We start from the raw sequence: 21,991 nt of genomic DNA on the forward strand, positions 1-21,991 counted from the left end.
CGTTTGCGGTGGAATTCACAACAGAGAGTAAGTTCCATTCCTTTTTCCTTTATCTGTTTTCTGCACTACATTTTCCTTCTGTACTATGAACAGTTGTTAACAGTGTTAACCTAAGTTACAAGAGTCTGGGCAAAGCACGTATGGGCATTTTTAATGTTTTGTAGACTTCGGAGGAAATCGTGAATTCAAAATGTGAAGTACTTGGTTTTCATTTGTGTCTAGGTTTTCAGTATGTTTTTGGAGACTCTTGTGGATTTTATAATAATTCATAAGGATGACTTACAAGACTGGCTTTTTGTTCTTCTCACACAATTACTTAAGAAAATGGGAGCAGATTTACTTGGATCTGTGCAAGCAAAAGTTCAAAAGGCTCTAGATGTCACAAGGTAAGTGTTTAAGGGTTAGGTCCATTTTGATGTTACAGGATACTTGTAAGTGACTTTTTGCCATTCTCTTTTGTTACCCATGGCCTCTGTCACCCACTTGAATATCTCTTTTACTCAGTTCTCACTTTCTGTTGTTGACATACTTGTTGACATGTCCCACCAGTCCATGAAATGAAATACCATATCTTCCTTCTGTTGATATTACTTTTGTGAGTATTTAAGACATATATAATAAACAAATGTAAAACTTTGGAAATTGATTCTCTTCTCATTAAAAAAATTTAAAGGGAACATTTAGAATATTTGTTTACATTTTTCTGAAGACCTTAGTATTTTTATTACTTCAACTTACAAGTCTTACTAGAAATTTTTCTATCAGTGTATGATGTAGAGTTTCCATTGGTCCAGGAAATTCTCTAAATTGGTAGTACATTGGCTGGAGATTAATAGCACATTTGCAGTACTTGTGACCCTTCTGGCTGTTGTGAGAAAAGAAATGCTGCTGAAGCCCAGAAAAGTTAGAAAAAGTACATGCTGCTGCTGTTCAGAAACCACTTCTCTATTGTCTTTGTAGTTGTGGGTCCTCAGTATGCAAGTATGAAAGTTGAAACATCTCAGAAGACACTTTGCAATAATGTCTTGGTTGTGATTTGGTGGAAGATGGATGGGGGGAATGTCAAATTGGTGAACTTTTTTAAAGAACAAAGGAATAACTTCCAAGTCACTCAGAAAATTATCAGGGCAATAACTTTTATAAGTTACTACAAACTGGAATAATTCTAGTTATCATAGAATTTCAAGATGGAAGGACCTTAAAGATGATGCTCATTTTATCAGTGAGAGACAGTTTGCCTTGACTTTGTGTTAGTGGGTGTATGGGAACGCAAATCCAGGATTTCTGATGATTGCACTGTCATCTGTTTCTGTTGTTGCAGGCTGTCTTGTGGGTGTGTGTCCTCACCTCCTGTGGGGGCAGGGGGTGGTATGGATAGCACTGGAAGCTTCTCTTCCCTCTCTGGCTCCCTTGACTAGCACAGTAGCACATCCTGCCCTGCCGGCATCCCTATGCGTGCAGCTGTTACATGACTCTGACTTCAAAATATGCATCTGTTCCTCTACACCATGATGCCAGCTGTTTTCTTTTGGCCCATGACCCTGTCAATCTGTGTAATTGCGTTGCTATAGAATTCTATTATCCAGAGAGATTTCCCTTCTGGTTTTTAATGAACTCAGAGTAATGTACTTGCATCTGTCGGTGAGGCCATAAAAAAAGAATAATAAATAAGTAAGAATCAAAGTAATGTACTAAATTTGCAATAAAGCTTTCAAACTTCGTCATTCCTTTGCATGGCTAAACTTAGTGGAGTTAGGGAGCATTACAGTACACCATTACACCAATGGATTATAAAGGTTTAGCCAAGATTGACTGAGGTGCTAGGCTGATAAGCTGGTATAATTGAGTGGAGTAGATAGGAGGGCTGTTGATAGACTGGGGCCGGTTGTGGCCACATTGGGACATGGGCTCAGTAGTACCAGACTTTTCAAGAAAGGTCAGAAATGTGGATTTGGGCAACATATTCGAGAATTTTTTAAGATACTGTGAAGGCCAAGTAAAACACATGTGAGCCAGACTTGGCCTATAGGTCGCTTAATTTAGGTGAATTTACCAATGACCAGATCTATTTCATATTTTTAGGAATGGTAGGAGTATTAAGATTGTGTTCCTAAACTTTGGTGATTAAGGAATACAATTGTGACCTCCTGTTAGTTTTCCTGGATGCCCCTTTAAGAGTCCTAATCTCAGTAGATTTGGTCTGAGTGCCTAAAGCATTTTTAATATTCCCTTCTTTTTCTCAGCAGTTGAGATGCACAGCTGTTTAAGCTGATCTAGAATAGTCAGTGGCTACTAATAGGAGGTTTTAGTGATGGCTGAGAATTGTTTCTCAGTTTATAGACTTGAGTGCTAATCTGCCTCAATTTCCTTTCCTTTGCCTGTGCCTAACACTGGCGTATTTCCCGAATATACACACCCATTACTGAAATGTATTCTCCATCCACCCCATGCTGCCAGAAGAAGGGAGAGACATTTTGTGGGTAGTTTGTTGACATAGTCACTTAAATTAGGTATACTAAAGTATACTTTCCTTCCCGAAGTGATCTTCAAAGATTCCAGGGTACTATTGGATCAAGTTTACTTTTTATTAGTAATTATATGTAGGATAACACTGGTACCTGATATACGCCATGTGCTTTTTATTTTTATTGTATGATTTTATTTACTTTTCAAATCAGTTCTATTTGCTTCATTTTAGCGAGTCAAACCTATTTCTTTATTTTACTACATTTATGTAGATTGGGAAAAATCTCTAAGAGAGTTCAAAGAAAGCAGTGTAGATATTTGCCTTGCATTTATCTTTCCTGTTAATATGGAAGTTACTTCACCATTTTCCACATGGGCCCCATTGTGCAATTTTAAACTAATACTAGTAATTACAGCATTTTAACAGAAAGAGCACTGACTCTCTGGCCAAGAGAGAGAAGGGGCTCCTGGGACCCCAGGCTTCTGTGTGTGATTTGTAGCTGGATGGGAAGTGTTTTGTCACCATCTCACAGGCATTCTTCTGTGGTGTGCAGGGACCCTAAGCAGTGACCAGGACCAAGGAGGATGATGATGATACGGTTAGTTTAAGCAGGGTCAGCTGTAAGCCGCCCGGTCAGGATGTAAAAATGAGATTTGCGTATCAGAAGTGATGTTTATGTTTAAGCAATATCCAGAAAGGTAGCTGGAGGGAAAATGAGCGAATCCCTAGAAAGGCAGGTAGAAATTTCTTCCTTAGTTTATTGTTTAGTCTTAATTTTTTAAATAGCCACTCAAAGTAAGTTTAGTTTGTGTTTGGGGACTTGCAAAAAGATTTTCCTTTTTCCATATTTTCTGTATAACATGTATTACTTTACATAAAACAAAAAGCACTATTTATTAAAAATGCGAACAGGGTTTTACATACATTAACTTACAATGGTATGCTTTTGTTAAATAGTTTTACATTGTTTTGTAATAAATTTCTTTAAAAATAAGCACTTTTTTCCCACCAACCTAGGGACTCCTTTCCATTTGATCAACAGTTTAACATTTTGATGAGATTTATTGTGGATCAAACTCAAACTCCAAACCTCAAGGTCAGTAATTATTTGTCATTGCAATTCAACCCTGGTACTCAAATTTGCTTAAATTTACTTTTGTTATATTATACATGACCCATGTTTAGCTATTGTGAATAAATCTGCTGTGAGCATTCTTGTTTGATTCTTTGTGGACATGTTCCTGTTTCTCTTGGTTCAGTACCTAGTAGTGTATTTGCTGGTTCATTGGGTGAGTATATGTTTAGCTTTTTTAGAAACCACTAAAATGGTTATACCATATTGTATTCCTACCAGTAGTTTATGAGAGCTCTAGTTTTTCTGCTTCCTCACCAGCATTTGGGCAGTACTAGTCTTTTTCACAATTAATATTTAAACTAGAAAATTAAGACATTTTTGTGTGTGGAGACAGGTGTCTTATTGGAATGTTTAATATTAACATTCTAAGCTATGAAAGTTAATCGTTACATGTTGTGGACAATCATACCTGTAATAACAAGACCAAGTTTGAGGGAGGATGTGTGTTCATTTGAATTAGGTCACGTTCATCATCTGTTCTTTGATCATTAACTTTTTGGAGGTTTTAGAATGAGCCTAACAAATAATTACCTTTTTCTCCTGAAGTCAAAACTAGTTGAGAAGTTAATGGTGAAGTTAGGGCAGAGCATCAGCTTGATCACTGAAAATGCTGCCTTACAGAACACGGCCTAGAATGTGTGACAAAACTAGAGTTGAACGTGCCCTGCTGTCAGTGGCAGAGTTGGAAATCCCACGGGCCCCTCGCAAGGGCTCCTGCCCTGGAAGTGTCTTGCAGCATAGATGAGGAGCAGAGCAAGCTTCTCTACAGGCAGCTAAAAATGAAGAAAACTGAGCCGTGTGCCTCTTCCTGGCCCCAGACTTACCCATCAGTCATTTCATGCTTTTTCCCCTGTTGGACGTCGCTCCATGTGGAAACTATCAATACAGGAGAAAGGAAGGAGATCCCCCTCACCAGGGTTTACTTTTCTCTGGCCACCTGATAAGAATTATGTTCAAAGATTCATCAAGTGTACTTAATGTTTATAATTATTGGCTCTTTCAGGTCAAAGTTGCAATCCTGAAATACATTGAGTCTCTGGCCAGACAGATGGATCCAACAGATTTTGTAAACTCTAGTGAGACAAGACTTGCTGTTTCTAGAATCATAACCTGGACAACAGAACCAAAGAGTTCAGACGTGAGAAAGGTATGTCCAAGAGAACCGACGTGTAATTACAGATTGTTCCTGGGCTTGTGTTAGAGAAATGTATTTAGAAACTTGAAAAACCATGCCACCCACCCACAAACCTATGTCACTAAGGTTCTGCTGTTGCCCTTTTCTCTCTCCAGCTCTGCCCAGTTTTGAATATAAAAATGAAAATCTGAAATCTTGCACGATGGGCTTATGGTTTCCGCAGGCATCTATTTTATATATTTTCTAATATGAAATCACTGGTAAATTAGTGTCTTTCACACAGATGTTTGTTTTCCTTATATCTGTTTGTAATACGTACTTTGAAGACAAAATTGCAGATCTAGCGCTAGCTGGCTACAGGGCCCCTGATCGTAAAATGTGGTTGAAAAGTTTGATAAGACGTAATAGATGGCTTAAAAAAGACCAAACATCTTTCAGTATGTAGCACATAAGTATGTGTGTGATATGTGAGTATGTGCTTTTGTAATGGAATGTTACTTAAGTATTGCCTGCTACAGGCTGAAACATATTTTATATTTGCATATTACCTCGATTAGGGCCTGTTTGGGACAAACTAGCTTTGATCATAGTACCCACTCCCTGTGGACGTGCACATTAGGATATTTGAACTAGGACTTATTGTCCTTACTATTCTAATCAGAACATTACAGATAATTTCAAATGATTAGCCTGATGCTCCAAAAATCTCAACTTATTTTAATACTAGCTCAAGCCAAATATAAAGAGAACATTAGATATATTGCCAGAAATCACTTTGTTCATTTGCTATTTGAATGAGCTTCAACACTTGTTTTCAGTTATTTTGGATTATACAGTGTTACTTCGCAATGCTTTATCTCCACTGGCGTGCTACTTTCCATGCCTGCCCCCGTACTTCTCCTTTCCCATTGTGAGGTGTACTTAACTCCTCACCTTCACGCCTAACTTATACCCAGGTTCTAGGACAATAATCCTGATCTTCAGAGGAATTTCAGAAGATTTAGATTAATAGTTCACAGTCCTGGCTGCAATTAAAATCAATGTAGGTTTCTGAGCTCTATTCCCAAGTAATGTGATTTAATTGGTATAGGGCAGAGCCTAGACACTTTGTTGTTTTTTTCATTGGGGTTCCTTTCACTCTTGGCTGATTTTTAATACACAGACAAGGCCTAGTATTTTGGGCCATGGCCCTGGAATGAACCTCAAGACATACAGACTACTGATATAGTCTTGATCTGGTTCTTGCAAATTCTCTTGCTACGCAGTGTTGCTCCTCAGTATCTTCAGGACTAGGCTTGGCCTCTCTGTTCCCTGGCATCTTCCCCACCTCCCTTCCTTGGACGTAGAGTGTTTGTGCTTCCTCTAAACCCACTTTAGTGGTTAGGGCCCTGTTACCCTGGGCAACTTCCTTCAAACTGATGGAATACCTGCCCGGTTTTCTGTATGTTGTCAGCTCAGTGCACTCTATTGATCATAGAAAGCTTCCTAGAGAAGATAAGATTCATCCTCAGATGTGGAATATGGATGCAGTTTGCATAAGTGATGAGTTTAGGGAAAGGACAGTAGTTATGTTTAAGAAATGAGATTTGTCTGGGAACAGTGAAATAGACTGATATGTCTGAAGCAGAGGGTTTGGGAAGATGACCAGTAAGGAGACTGTTTTGCTCACCCTGCATGCTCAGTGCCTGGCCTATACCTGGAGTAACATAGTAGGCATTGATATGTTTTGAATGAAGTAATGAATGATAAACACCCATATGGAAATTATTTCATTTCAAATATTTTGAAGCCATCATTTTTAAAACTAGTTTTGAAAATTCCCTTCTTTTGACTTCGTTATTCGTTTTCTATTATATAACAAATTACCACATACTTAGCTTGAAACAATACAGATTTATTATCTCACAGTAATAAGTCAGGAATCTGACATGTGTTCTCTGGGTCCTCTGGTCGGTGTCTCAAAGGCTGAAACAAGATGTCATCTGGATCTGCAGTCTCATCTGAGGCTGAGGTCTTCTTCCAGCTCATTGGTCCTTGGCAGATTTCAGTCTCTTGCAGGTGTAGAACTCAGCTGCCTGCTTTCTTCCTGATTGTCAACGGGGAGCCATTCTCAGCTAGTAGAGGCTACCAGGAAGTTTGCTTGTTCAAAGCTATCGGGAGAATACATGAAGAAATAATATCTAAGAAACTCCCCAAATTCGACAAAAAAAATTACACATCTAAGTAGCCCAACAAACTAAAAAAATTTGTTTTTTTGGTTTGTTTGTTTGTTTGAGACGGAGTCTCGCTCTGTCACCCAGGCTGGAGTGCAGTGGCACGATCTCGGCTCACTGCAACCTCCGCCTCCCGGGTTCATGCCATTCTCCTGCCTCAGCCTCCCGAGTAGCTGGGATTATAGGCACACACCACCATGCCCGGCTAATTTTTGTGTTTTTAGTAGAGAAGGGGTTTCACCATGTTGGTCAGGCTGGTCTCGAACTCCTGACCTCATGATCCGCCCACCTTGGCCTCCCAAAGTGCTGGGATTACAGGCGTGAGCCACTGCACCCAGCCAAGATTTTTTAATAAAAGGATTCATACCTAGACACATAACATCTAATTGCTGAAAGCCAAAGAGAGAATCCTGAAAGCAGCAAGAGGGGAGAAACTCATCCTATACACAGGATCCTCAATAAGATTAACAGCTCATTTCTCTTCAGAAACCACAAAAGACAGAAGGCAGTGGATGACATTGAAGGTGCTGAAAGAAAAAAAGCGCTCAGCCAAGAATTCACTGTTTGGCAAAACTCTTCTTCAAAAATGGAGAAATTAAAACAAAGCCAGCCATAGAGTCTCTCTCATTTTGAATCTCCCTGATGCCTTTTAAGGGCTTGCCTGATTAGGTCAGGCCCTTCCAGGATAATCTCCCTTTGGATTAACTCAAAGTCAACTGATTTAGGGCCTTAATTACATTTTTGAAAATCCCTTCTGCCGTGTAACACAATCATGGGAGTGATATCCATTATATTCACAAGTCCCGCTCACTCTAAGGGTGGGAGAGGTTATATAGGGTGTAATACGTTATGGGGAATCTTGGGGGCCGTCTTCGTGTCTTGACTACCAGGGCTTTGATGTCTCTTTTCGGGGGTTGGCAGAAGGCTTCCATAGTTATTCGATAATTCCTTGGCTCTTATTTTAGGAGGGCGCTTTTTTGCCTATCTATGCAAATTATGATGTGGTTCAACTTACTTAGCAGATGCATATCTATATTCTGGCACCCTCTAGATTTTTTTTTTTTTAAATCATCCAAGATATCCATGGCTCTAAACTATTTGGCTTTCAGTAACATTCAGCACTAACTAGTAAAGCATTACTTTTGATTCAAATAGGTGTATCATAGGACAGTATTAAAATAGATGTCCTCAAACTCTTCATTAGGGCACTGCAGATTAATCCTTTTTGGAGGTAGATTCACTTTTATTTAAATTCCCTGTTTTGATGTACCATCCGTTGAACATTTATAAATATAGTTGCTTTTGTAAGTGATGCAGCTGCCTTACCCAAGAATATAAGACGTTCTTGAAGCACTGTCAAAATGAAGGTAGTGCCTAAATAAAATACTTAGAGTAGTGATATATACTACATCACAATTCTAAGATCTAAAATTGATAAGATTTAAAATTATTTTAAACTGTATAAAAACTAGTACCATTCTTATCTAGATCATTTAACACACTAAACATAAAATACATGTCTGTATAAATAAACTTTGTTCTGCCTCATCCTTCATTTCCAGAATTTTTTAAAGGTTATATCAGGGATTGTGGAAATCTTGGTGATTTAAAAGCATTTTGTGATCTTAAACCAAGTTCTTCTGTGAATGTCCTGCTTTAATTTTTTTAGGGTAGGTATTCTAAATACAGAAGAGCCCTTCAGTCTGAAATTTATACAGTAAATTCTCATATTAGACTCATCTCTGGAGAATATTTTATGTAAACAGTACCTGGGGACTTTTCAGACAACATAATAATTCATTCTCTAAGTCCATACAACCATATTTGTGAAAGCACTTTTGAAGCATTTTAAACTGATAACAAACTGATATAACCCAGATTAATTGATTTTAGCATTTTTAATATTTTGTTTTCCTTCTTACCTCAGTGTATTGGGGTATTTCACATTTTGGAGGGAGGCGTGCTTAAATTGTTAAGGTGTTTTTAAAATCAAAACACAAACAAATCACCAGTGAGATGTGCTTACCGCACTGAGACTGGTTTGGACAAGATGAAAAAGCCCAACCCTGTCTGTAACTAGCCTGCTTTATTCCAAAAGTAAACTTTTCCATTTTCTTAGTATGGGAGCCCTGACTAGTTTAGTTGTGTGATGAAACTATGCAGACGTACACTAGACCTTTCTTAATGCACTGTGTTGACGTAAGATAATAGTACATATTACTGATAGAAAGAAGGTGGGTTCTGGAGTTTGACCTCCATTTGACTTCTGCCTCTGCCACTTATTGGGGTTGGAGCAAGTAATTTAATCCCTGAGTTCTTGTTTATTATCTGTAAAATGGGAATAATAATACTTGCCTCAAACTGGGCATGGTGGCGCACACTTGTAGTTCCAGCTTCGTGGGAGGCTGAGGCAGGAGGACTGCTTGCACCCACAGAAAGAGACCCATCTCTCAAATAACACTTACCTCAGGCGTTACTGAGAGGATTAAATTTCATAAAGTATATTAAAACTTAGACATTTTGTTTGCAGTTGCAGCTCCGCTATTATTGTTTGAGGATTGTTTTGGTTTTGCTGCTGTTGTTATTTATGGAATAAACTGAGTATCAGAATTTTTTCTAAGATTTAGGAAGCCATGTGATCAAAGGGAATGTGGTAATGGCAGTAGAATTTTAATTGTATGTTTACATTTTGGAATTTAAAATGCCTGTATGTTTGCTTATCACATGTGATTCTCTTTGTCAAATGAAGCAACAGATTTAGCCCTCAAACCTTGTTTTGAGAAGTGTGGGCAAAAAGGCATGGCAAAGAAACCTAGAAGTATAAAGATGCTGTTGGCTAGAGCAGGGAGAAGTATTAATACATAAATTGCCTTGAAAAGGTGAGATATCTAGTTGACTTTTAAAAAAAATATGATTATAAAGGCAGCATGCCTCTAGTCTGAAAGCTATGGGTTTTACTATCAAATAACTGGATCTCAGCTTAACTGTGACTGCGAGTCTCTTTCAAGTCTTTTTTGTTGTTGTTGAGACAGTCTCGCTCTGTCACCCGGGCTGGAGTGCAGTGGCACGATCTCGGCTCACTGCAACCTCCACCTCCCAGGTTCCAGCGATTCTCCTGCCTCAGCCTCCTGGGTAGCTGGGATTACAGGCACATGCCACCGCACCCAGCTAATTTTTGTATTTTTAGTGGAGACGGGAGTTTCACCATGTTGGCCAGGCTGGTCTCAAACTCCTGACCTCAGTTGATCTGCCCACCTTGGCCTCCCAAAGTGCTGGGATTATTACAGGTGTGAGCCACCACGCCCGGACTCTTTCAAGTCTTATTTGGACATCTTCCATTTCATCACCTGAAGCAAGAATACTACTTTCAAGATTATTAAATAAAAGAACTAGTGATACTATTGAGGGTTAAAACTGGCAGCTACTGTTATTATTCTGATTCTTCCTTACTTTCAATCATGTGTGTCTCGCTGATTTTATCTAAGAAGCCAAATGCTTCTACAGCTAACAGATTGCCATGTTGAGGCACTTTCTGCTTCTCTCTGATTCAATCCTCCCAACTTTCCTGTTTGCCAGTCCTCGCTTCAGCGTAGTCGAGTAGGTGAGGATTTCCCCACTAGGTCAGCTTCAACCTGCTCTGGGCCTGGAGAAGGAAACTTGGAAGAAAGTTGTAAACAGGTAGATTGAAAACTGTGTACTAATTTCAAACAGCGCACTTCACTGTTTGCATTTTAGATTATTAATACCAGTTGCCCTTGTGAAGGCTCTGGGAAGCTTTTGAGAAATCTAAAATTAATATAATAATACATGAGCGTGTGTATGTGTGCCTGTGTCAACGTTTGTGTTGTGGTGTGTTTTATGATTAACTACCTTCTCAGTGATATAGCCATGTTTATGTCGACTGCTACCATATTTTAATAGAATAGTAAAAACGAGAGATATTAGGCCGACACAGTGGCACATGCCTGTAGTCCCAGCTACTTGGGAGGCTGAGGCAGGAGGATTCCAGGAGTTCAAGGCTGCAGTGCACAGTGATCATGCCTGTAAATAGCCACTGTACTCCAGCCTGGGCAACATAGCAAGACCCCCATCTCTTGAAAAAAAGAAAGGAGAGATACTAAATGAGAAATGTCTGATGGTTTTGAAATAGTTTCTCTGGTGACTTTATGAAGCAATTTTTAATGAGAGTCTGAAGGGAGCAGTGAGTTGTTTAATAAATTGGAAAACTCTGCCTTTCCTCTCAAATTTTGTTTTCCTAAATTAATACCAACAGTGAAGTGTTTGGCAAAGCTTTGTTTTGATCTAATCTGCTAGGAAGAATTCCTTTCTGCTATAAGATGTGCAACATTCAAGACAGTTGATGTCCCTGGGAGTTCTCTTCAGATGGTAGCAGTGAGATGTGAAGAACCTTTTACAAACCCCACCTCTCAAATTCCTCTGTGAGGGTGTGTGTGAGAATCATTTCATTTTAAGTTGCCATGTGATCCTTAAAATAAATTGCCCTAGGGTTGCCCATTAGAAAAAGTCAGCAGTACTCAGAGTTTTTCATCGGGCTGCCTAACGGTCTTGCCTCTTATGAAGACAACAGTTCAGATATGCAGACAAGAACAGTGGCGTACTCCACTTTTTGAGTCACTAGTGAACATGAGCTATGCCCTAGGCTTTTTTAATGCATTTCTCCAGCCCAGTTCCATATCTGGAATTACTTGTTTAATGAGATCATATTGATGGTAATGATAAATATTACCCAGTTTTCTTCCTTGCTTGGATTCCATATTTTAACCTCTCACTAATTCAGAGGGTTGGAGATAAAATATTTGAAAACAGTAACAGTCTAATTCCCTGCAAAACTCTGATATAAAATCTTTTAAAAATGGGATACTTGGGCCGAGCACTATGGCATATGCCTATAATCCCAGCTACTTCAGAGACTGAGGCAGTAGGATTGCTTGGAGCACAGGAGTTCAAGGCTGCAGTGCACTATGATTGGACCTGTAAACAGCCACTGCACTCCAGCCTGGGCAATGAGACCCCCGTCTCTTTTCTTAAAAATAAAAAAAATGTATATTTAAATGATACTTTCTACCGTTTCTAGAACTTGGATCTTATTTTTAAAAGATTTTACTTTGGAAACACTCTAAGCTTCTAAGTTAATAATTTGCATCAAGTTAGCTTGTGACATTAGATAACATTCTGGGAAGAAATATTGTCTCTTAAATAAAGCAGTGGCACATTTCACATAAAAAGCTTACTATTCAAGAATGTAATCATATATTTTATAACTTTCAAATGCCATTTTCAGTCAACCAAATTTAAGTGCCAATATTTTTTAATTAAATTGATGACATTGATGTGTTTTTCCTGCTACAATTCCAGGCTGCTGCTTTCTTTCCTCCTTGTAGTGCATTATTTTTCTGCATGCATTGTTTTTTTTTTTCCTAACACCTAATACAATGTTTTTTAAAGATATGCAGGTTACTTTGCATGAGTTTTGGAAATTGTTGTGTTATACAAATATGCATATCAAATTAACAGTACATTAAATTGGTGAAATAGATTCCTTCAGATAATTTGTTTAAAATGTTTCCAAAATGAAATGTAGAAAAGTATATTTTAGTACAATTAATAATAATGCTTTTTGCCCATGTCATAAAAATATTATGACCACTTATTTAATTTGGGTGGAAAAGGTATTAATGACTGTATTTGAAATTAAAGGGGAAAAAAGTAATGTACTTTTGCCCAATACTGTGATTAATGAACGATTTCAAAATGTTAAAAAAGTAACTTTTGATTATATTTTTAAATTCATAATTCTTATTTTTGGTTAAATACCTTTGGTTTTTGGATTTCTTTTCCTTCTCCATGCACAAAATAGTAATTTTGTCCTAACTGGACCTATAATTAATTTCAGCATTGTAAAACCATTGAAATATTTTGTGATGTTTATTTCCAAAAGAATTTCTGTGCAAGCACATTTTTTGTGTAATATTCTATGTCATGGAAAAAAATTCTGAATAATTACTGCAATCTTAAAAACTATGGTCTTTGGAAAGACTTTATGTTTGTAAAGTCTTTATGGTTAAAAACGAAAAAGAAGTGATTATATTCACAGACAATTTTTTGTGTCTTTTTCTTTCTCTTGACTCTTAGAAATAAATTAGAAATGCCAATTAGTATTTACTAAATTTTTTTTGGCTTAGCTTTTGTAAATGAAAACTATTGTAATTAATTCCTCAGGCATTGTGCTTTAAGCTCAGATTGCCTGCTACTAAATCCATAGAAAGCACATCACTTACTAGAAGCCCGAGTCTCATTGACCACTCTTGTTCCAGCTCATTGCTTTGCCTACCTCGCTACCACAATCACTACAAGCAGGCTTGCAGTGTGTTGACTCAATTAATAAGCAAAAGGAGAACATTTTCCAAAAGGCAGAAGAGCATGTTTTTAGTGTAGACTCCTTCGAAATCTGGTTTGCTTCTCAAAGTCTCTCTCCTTGGTTTATAGGTGTAAAAGTAGAAGTTTTTCTGAGGTATTTATACTCATTTTCTCATGTTTCTTAGTCAAGAGGAGTATGGCTTCACAAGATAAACTAATGCAGCTTGTTTAAAAATATGTTCTTCCCAGGGTGCACTGAGATCCCTGTTCAGTTCTGAATTATTAAAGTGGGATCAATCTTAAACTTTTTAAAATTTTTTAATTGTTTCATTTACCTACTTAACCAGCTTCCTTCCTAGTACCAGACAACAAAAGAAAAGTTCTAGGAATTTATTATTAGTGTGCTGTGGAATTCCAAGGCCAGAGCATTAAAATGAAGCCAGAGTTTATTTTCCAGATTGAAGTCAGACTACTTATGATTGGTATTATTTTCTTCAGATGCTTTTTTGTTTTTGATGCCTAGAATGCCCTCTTATTAGTGATTTTACTTATAAAATATTTTTTAAAAACAACTTTAATCAACATCTTGATGAAGGACCTATTGTACATTACATAAATTAATCATGGTTCCTTTTTCTAGGCAGCACAGATTGTGCTAATCTCTCTGTTTGAATTGAATACTCCTGAATTTACCATGTTACTTGGTGCCTTGCCAAAAACATTCCAGGATGGTGCCACCAAACTCCTGCACAACCACCTCAAGAATTCCAGTAATACCAGTGTGGTGAGTGCTTTGGTCACGATTGGTGCCTATATAATGTCCATGACCTCTGCGTAGCCCTTAGCTAGAACCTACTCTAATAGAATACCCCGTTTCCTTGTCCTCTTTCAGGAAATGTTGAGCATCCTGAGGATGGGGCCATCCTAAGCCACAGTGAATGAATGAATCTGATACTTAAGTATGCCGTTTTTTCTCAGGTTGTTCAGTCAGCTACATTTTCACTAGGTTATCCAGTTAGTCATTCATTCACTGAGTTGGTCTTATTTTTCAACACTGGAAAGATGCAAATGCTCAATTTTGTCTGTCACTCTAGCACACCCAACATCAATCATTCGACTCCAGGAGTGCCTGTATGATGATTATTCATTTTTGGTTTATATACACTTAAAATTGGCCTTATGATTCTGAGGGGAAAAAAAAAAAATCCTGGGCAGATTCTACCCATTTATTTACATGTGGGTTAAAAGACCAAGGAAAGAATAGAATATATTCTATATACAGCCCTTGAATAACGGTGCCTATTCTGCTTCACCCCAGGGCTCTCCAAGCAATACGATTGGCCGGACGCCCTCCCGACACACCAGCAGCAGGACCAGCCCCCTGACCTCACCCACCAACTGTTCCCATGGGGGTCTGTCTCCAAGGTAAGGTCACTTCTTTACTTTCCACAGAAGTAAAGAAACTAAAGCATCTTAATTGCTGTGCATCTTATTTCTAGATTTTTAGACTAAGCTAAATAACAAAAAGAATATTGAGTATCAAGAACCATGGGTTCTAGTCCTCACTCAAATTGTAACTGTATAATCTTATGCAAAGGGATTAACTTCTGTGGTAAGATGAGCGATGTGTGCTGAACGTTCTCTGGTTCTTGTAGCTCTAAACACTCACTAGTACCTAATAGTACCTACAACTAAAAGTTTGCATTTAGTACTGTTTTACATAGAATCCATGTAGAAGCTCATTACCTGTTCTGCAGGTGGTAGAACCTGAAGGTATTTAGTCATCCAAGCCAACTTGTTATAGTCAGTTACACCAAGTCTAGGGTAGTTTTTCAACCAAGTAATCATTCTAAACATAGTTACTATCATGTTTGAAGCAGAATGCTGCTCTGAAGGACTGTGATTTAGAATCTGGGAACTAAAATTGGATCAACATTGCATACTCTTGTTGGGACCATGCAAATATTGGCCCTATAGAAGCTGAGGCAATGATTTAAAAAGAGAAACTGCTTTGTCTTGGGATCTTTAGATAATACTTCACCATCTGACAAGAGCCTTTAGAAGCCTGCGTGGTGGCTTTAGTGACCCCCTCACACGGGCTGGGAGTTACCCATGGCCCCACTCAAAGTAGTTGCCCTACAGGCCAAAATTTTTAGGAGAGAGCCAGTGTCTGGACCAGCAAGGGGCACACATGCTCTATATGTCTACAGGATTAACTCTTTGGGATCACTAACAATACAAACCAGTAAGCTTGTGTCCTGAGGGCTGCTGACACCAGGATCTTAAAATGAAATGAAAATACCACAAGTATGCTATTTTCCCTTTAATGGGACCTTGTTACTAGGAAGATATCAAAACATAATTGCTTTTACATTTAGTTTTTTAAATGATCAAGAATCTCCCACACTTCTTCCTTATCACTGAAGGTTTCCAGTTCCTCATATCCTTTAAATACTTTGGAACATAAGAAATTTGTATTTTCCTCTTGGTGAAACAAAGTATTTTCTATAGCTATCTTATCTTGCTGTTTAGATTGCCCTTATGTTTACTCCCTCAGATTTGCCTCTGCACTATGTTTAGGTAGACTGCAATGTGATATCATGTCTCCAGATTTGGTCTGTGTTGTCATGGCTTCAACAGGCTGTTACAATTAAATAATTGAGACCAGAGACTAATGAAAATATGCTTGACTTTCGAATATGATGGTACAGTGGTGACAGTAAAATCATAAAATTATCTTTTCTAGTGGAGAAAATTATATGGAAAACTTGAATTTTCTGTAAATTGTTGCCTCTGTCTAGAAGAGATAGTTATGCAACATTAATTGGGAAGTCTTTTCTTCCATAATATACAGTTCATACATCTTATCTTTTAGTTATTGCATTCTTAGGGTGGCACATTCTTTAGTAAGTCAAAAGGTATAACTCAAATTAAGCATTTTATTATTTGGACTAATCTAAGTAAAAACTTGATAGTGCTGTTAGTATCATTCATCAGAGCTAAAACTGGCTAAGTCAATCTCCATGGGTCCTCAAGTCATTAAAAATTGTGTTTTTCAAGGTCATTATTCCTTCTTAATTGGCCTCATCTTAATTTTTATTTATAGTTACAGATCAGTGGAAGAAACAAAGAGATTTATTTTCAATATTCAGTAGTTCATGTGTGGTCTAAATATTTTCTTGTTATCAAATTCTTATTTAGGGAATTATTTATGTAGTTTCTTTCTTGGAAAAATTTTTTTTTTTAAACTTGCCATCATTCAGTGCATGAATAGCCAGATGGCCTTAGCCAACTTGAGCTCACAGAAGAAATGATTTTTCTCCCAACTAAAACTGTCCAGCAGTGGGAAAAACTGTTTCATGTTATCATGTCACTAGAAATATTCAAATAGGTTACATATTTTCTAACAGGAAAATGATAAAAGAAATGAATTATTGCACTCAATAGAATTGACTAGGTTACCTCATTTAAGGAGACTACAGACAGGTAGACAGATCTGTTGTATATAATCTCAGCTATTTTTTCTGAGCATTGCTCTTAAAGTGGTGATTTTCTGTGACCTGCCATTCCTTTGAGTTATCTTGACCAGACAGTGTTAGCCTTTTATTCTGTAGGGGAAAAGCTATTACCAATTATTTGTTTTCAGTCAAATTAATCAATTATTTAATTAATTAATTAATTTAGAGACTAAGTCTCACGCTGTCACTCAGGCTGGAGTGCAGTGGCATGATCTCTGCTCACTGAAACCTCCGCCTTTGGGATTCAAGCGATTCTTATGCCTCAGCCTCCTGAGTAGCTGGGACTACAGGCGTACACCACCACGCCCAGCTAATTTTTGTATTTTTAGTAGAGACGGAGTCTCGAACTCCTGACATCAGGTGATCCGCCCACCTCTGCCTCCCAACATGCTGGAATTACAGGCATGAGCCGCCACGCCTGGCCTGTTTTAAGTCTAATTTTAACTGTCAAACTTTTTTTTTTAGTCCAAAATTTCTATACTTGGATCATGATGATAGTAAGAAACTATTCTAAAATGATAAATCTGATAATTGTTTAAAAATATCACTAGTGGCTGGACACGGTGACTGATGCCTGTAATCTCAGCACTTTGGGAGGCCAACGTGGGAGGATTGCTTCAGCCCAGGAGTTTGAAACTAGCCTGGGTAACATAGTGAGATCCTGTCTCTACAAAGAATAAAAAATTAGCTGGACATGGTGGCACACACCTGTGTTCTCAGCTACTTGGGAGGCTGAGGTGGGGGGATTGCTTGAGCCCAGGACATGGAGGCTGCAGTGAGCCATCATTATGCCACTGCACTCTAGCCTGGACAACAGAATGAGACCCTGTCTTTAAAAAAAAAAAATGTGTGTATATATATATATATATATATATCACCAGTGAGGAAGTCATTTTTTTTTAATCAACCCAGTAGTAGTAGAGATGCTGTAGATAATAGGTTAAACTTTTGTAAAACATTCCGTTAGACATCATTTCTGTGTGAAAGAACAAACTTCCTATTACCAACTAATACACAAATACCATTTGGTATTTGGAGAAGAGATCTATGTGCTCTAAATATGTGAAATACATATTTATATTTTACCCAATGTCATTTTACGGTAAATGAAAAACTGAGTTGCAAGGGCTTCAGAAGTCATCTAAAGTCCATTTCCTTTAAGAAAAAAAAAGTATATGGTGGTCCTTGCTCTGGTCTGCCATATGTTCTTGGCAAACATGTCATAGAGCAGGATGACTCTGTGTAAATAGCATGTATGTCCCTAGCAATAGGAAGTAATTTTTAGTCATCCTCTTGTGAGAGGATCCAGAGTATGGATAGAATCAAAGTGGGGCTTAACAGGGAGACCCCACCCCACACTCGGAGGTGGGTGTGTCTGCCACTCCTTCCCCAAGCAGAGGCCCAGCCTGAGGTGTCACCTGCATCCCTCCTATGCCCTCACCTCAAACCTAGTGTGTGCATCTGACCCAGTGTGTGCCCCACACAGAGGCCAGTGTGTCTTTAGGCCTCTGTATGCTAGTGACTTTGCATCTCAATGCCTTATTTTCCTTATAAAGCAGAACCATACCTGTGCTCAGGGGAGACTAGCATGCAGAGGCTCCTGCTGTGACGATGCCAATGAATGCCAGTGGCAGGCAGGGCTGCTCTGTAGGCACCCTGGCGCTGATGCCATGGACTCCACCCGTGGCCTTACCCCACATCACCAGCCAGCCAGCTCTTTCCCAGTCTCTCCCTCCATCCTTTTGAATTGCAGCAGTTGTTAGAACTCTCCTTCAGGGCCTCTGCAAGCCCAGGCACCCAGTAACATTTGTGAAGGGAAGGTGAATACTTGTGTTCCTCAAAGATTTTCAGTTCTCATATTAGGTGGTATGAGCAGAGGGATTTGGTTTTTATGACCCGGCACTCTGAGCTGGGCAGCTGAGACTTAACACACTAGCCCTCTAGTGGTGCTACTGTTGTTTCAGAAGGAAACAGCTTGTGCTGTCTCTGAACGCCATCCAACTGGATCACAGCCTCAAAGAATGCACTGCTCCACGCTGGAGAGCTCTAGTCAGAGTAGCACGGTCTCTGAGTCCTCCCGCTGGAGTCCCTCTGGTCCGATTTGAATTAAGGCCTCATGATTCTTCTTTGGTTCTTTCTAAAATAACTGATGAGTTACCTGAAAGTGAGCATCCATATTTTCTTGTGTATTGTGTTATGTCCTTCCCAGTGCATGCAGATACACACACTCCCTCATACTGGCATATACACATAGTCTCACGCATAGACACTCTTGGAATCTCATGTGATTTTAAGTAGTAAACACATTCAATGGTTGGGAGGGGAAAGAATAAAGCGATCTCATCTAGGACCAAATTGTAAAACAAAATTTGTTCTTTTCTCTGTATGATGAAGTGCTAATTTTGCTCTGATTAACTTTAATAGAACTTTGTCAAGGAAAGAAGAGACTAAGACACTTAGTGTGTAGTGCTTTCCTCCTCCCCTCCCCTTTGCTTTTTGTATTTCTCTCTCTGATTTTCCTCTTCTGATCACTGCAGTCGGTTATGGGGTTGGAGTGCCGACGGGTTAGCGAAGCACCCACCTCCCTTTTCTCAGCCTAACTCCATCCCCACCGCTCCCTCCCACAAGGCTCTCAGGCGCTCTTACTCTCCCAGGTAACAAGCTACCTGTCAAACTTGTCTGAGGTGTCACAATATTATTGCGTTTCCAAGGTCGTCTCAGGTCTTTGGGAAAGCCTCTAAGCTGCCTCCAGTGTGGTCCCTTCCTTGGTGTCACATAGCAGGAGTAGAGCCTTGGTGAGAAGTGTGAGCAGGTGTGTGATCTTTGCCAAATCTCACAAGTGTGGTTCCTGCTGTGTCACAGGGACAGATGACCCTTTATAAGCTGATCAGATTCATCACCACCCATTATTGTGGGCCTTTCTGTACAGTGCAGTGCTCAGCCCCTAGAAAGAGCTCAGGAAATGCTGTGAGGTCAGCGTGGGCAATAGTGGGAGCAGTTTCCTTAGCATGCGTCTAAAGTGCAGAAGACATTCCCCTGAGAAGCCAAAAAGACCTACTCTTTCCCAAACCATATCTGTCACTCTCAGCCTTGCTGTTAACTATATGTAACTGATTTCTTTCCTAACATACTGTCATATGAGGGTAGTCTGAGCACACAGATCCAGAAAGGAATCCCCAAGAGGCAGGATAACTGTTACAGCTCACTAAGGATGCCCTGCCTCTAAGAAGGAGAAATGTCAGTCACCTCACGCACCCCCACAGTTGATGCTGAATGTGGCATCATGGACACTGGTTATGCAACAATATTATGAGTCTGGAAGAAGGGGTGGGCTTCCCTCAGATGCTGACAGATGGTAAATCTGTGGTACAAAGAAGGGTCCACATAGTACTGCAGATGTCTATTTCAGGGTCTCTTGGGGATGCTTTTTATAAGGTCCAAAGATCAGATAATCTCTTCCCTAGAAACCTGTTAGAGCACTGGGCAGTCCAGCTGTCATTGTGCTTTGTGAGATGAGTTTCTACCCTCTATGATAGAGGATGTGGTAGGAAAAGGGTTTAAAAAAAAAAAAAAAAGGCCTGTTACTTTTTAAATACTTCATAGATAGCTTTTGTGCAGATTTGCATTCTGACTTTTGTGGAATACAAATAATCTACATAGTGAAGCCAAAAACAGTAAATGAAATATTTTAACAACACCTTCCTTTTGAAGCTCTTATACCTCTAAAAGTCATTTCTAAAATGTACAGAGAACCCTGCGATGAATGTTTCTAGATACACAAGGTTAGGGCAAGCAGGCGAGGAGACGGCTGCTGTCTTTAATGTTAACAAAGCAGGTCACTCCTTTTTCTTTTTTTTAAGGTTAGCTGTGCCTCCAAGTGTAAGATCAGTTGGTTGACTATATCCCAGTATGTTGACCTGTATTCCCTCATGGGCACTCAGCTTCACCGCCAGCCAGCCATCAAGATTGCCCCTCCAGAGCACATCCCATTCCTAGGATCATCTTTCACATACATACACGATACGTGTTGACCTAACTCATTAAGAGAGAATGCTTACTAAATACTTATAACTTCTGTTGCCCATTGGAGGCAGGGATAGTTGACTAGAGACTTTTACATTTAGAAAACCTATCAGTTACATAAAACTAAGAGGGAATCTGTATGTCTGTCTCTTTGCTCTGTGCCAAAATCCTATTGATTCCATAACAAAGAATGACCATCCCTATTCTATACATTGTACCCTCTTCCTACAAAATGACGAAGAAGGCAGACTTCTCTCTCCAGTTTCTCTCTCTTGGAGACTTGATCCCATGTTCTCCTCCCTCCCCACGACATAGATCCTTTAGCGGGCAAGCCCAGGGCCGCTTTCAGCTTCCATGTTGGGTGGCATGGCCTAACCTTAGGTCAGCGACTATTGGCTGATTAAGGAATTCTCCCTAATCTAAAAAACCCTAAGAGAGCCCTTCTGGAGTCTAACCAGAGTATTTATAGGTGATCAGAGCCTGACCTCTAACCCAAGGATTATGTCCTGGGGTTGTCTCAGGGCTGAAACAAGACAGGCTGTGGGGCAGATGGCAGATTGAGGTTTCCCAGGTCTCTTCTCAGTCAGCTTCTGAGGCTGTCCTGCTGCTCCCTCATATACTGCTTGTGAGGACACAATATCTACCCTCCCTGATGATGGCTTTCATGGGAAGTTCCTTTTTCCTTTAAGTGAGAACTTAACAGATACTGATTTGGAAAAATATAATTCAAGCCAAAGCATAAAAATAGCAAAGAAAGCAGCATGGTCCGTTTCCTCCTAGAGGTAAGCAGTTATGCCTCTCACCTGCAGCTCACAGTTATAGCTTCATACCAAGGAGATACTTCAAACCCCAGGCTAGTGAGTCTAAAAGAAGACACCTTCAATTGTTCTTGGTTCTGCAAATGGTGCTCCTGAATTGGGAGTTTGAGTTGGTTTATTAATTGAAAGTGAGAAGGAGGAAATTACCTGGCAGAATCCTTTATTTTCTTATTTTAAAAAGAGGCTATTGTAATAGTGAAGTGATGTGATCTGAAATGAAATATTTTTAAGAAAGTTCAGGTTAAGAATAATGAGATGAATTATCTGAAAGTTGACATTATCTGAAGCGACATATGGAAAATAA

At 39.1% G+C, this 21,991-nt stretch overlaps 1 protein-coding gene across 25 annotated transcripts in view; it reads left to right on the top strand.

Annotated features, from left to right (window-relative positions):
* CLASP1 (cytoplasmic linker associated protein 1) overlaps positions 1-21,991 on the top strand; it is a 310,798-nt gene that overhangs the window by 246,942 nt on the left and 41,865 nt on the right. For all 25 annotated transcript variants that reach the window (XM_063712719.1, XM_063712722.1, XM_063712720.1 and 22 more), the window contains 5 exons: positions 223-386; positions 3,485-3,563; positions 4,606-4,749; positions 13,969-14,112; positions 14,647-14,753. In XM_063712719.1, coding sequence (XP_063568789.1) covers positions 223-386; positions 3,485-3,563; positions 4,606-4,749; positions 13,969-14,112; positions 14,647-14,753 — 638 coding nt within the window. The remainder of the gene's footprint in view (positions 1-222; positions 387-3,484; positions 3,564-4,605; positions 4,750-13,968; positions 14,113-14,646; positions 14,754-21,991) is intronic.

Source organism: Pongo abelii, chromosome 11 (assembly GCF_028885655.2).
Source record: "Pongo abelii isolate AG06213 chromosome 11, NHGRI_mPonAbe1-v2.0_pri, whole genome shotgun sequence".
Lineage (NCBI taxonomy): Eukaryota > Metazoa > Chordata > Mammalia > Primates > Hominidae > Pongo > Pongo abelii.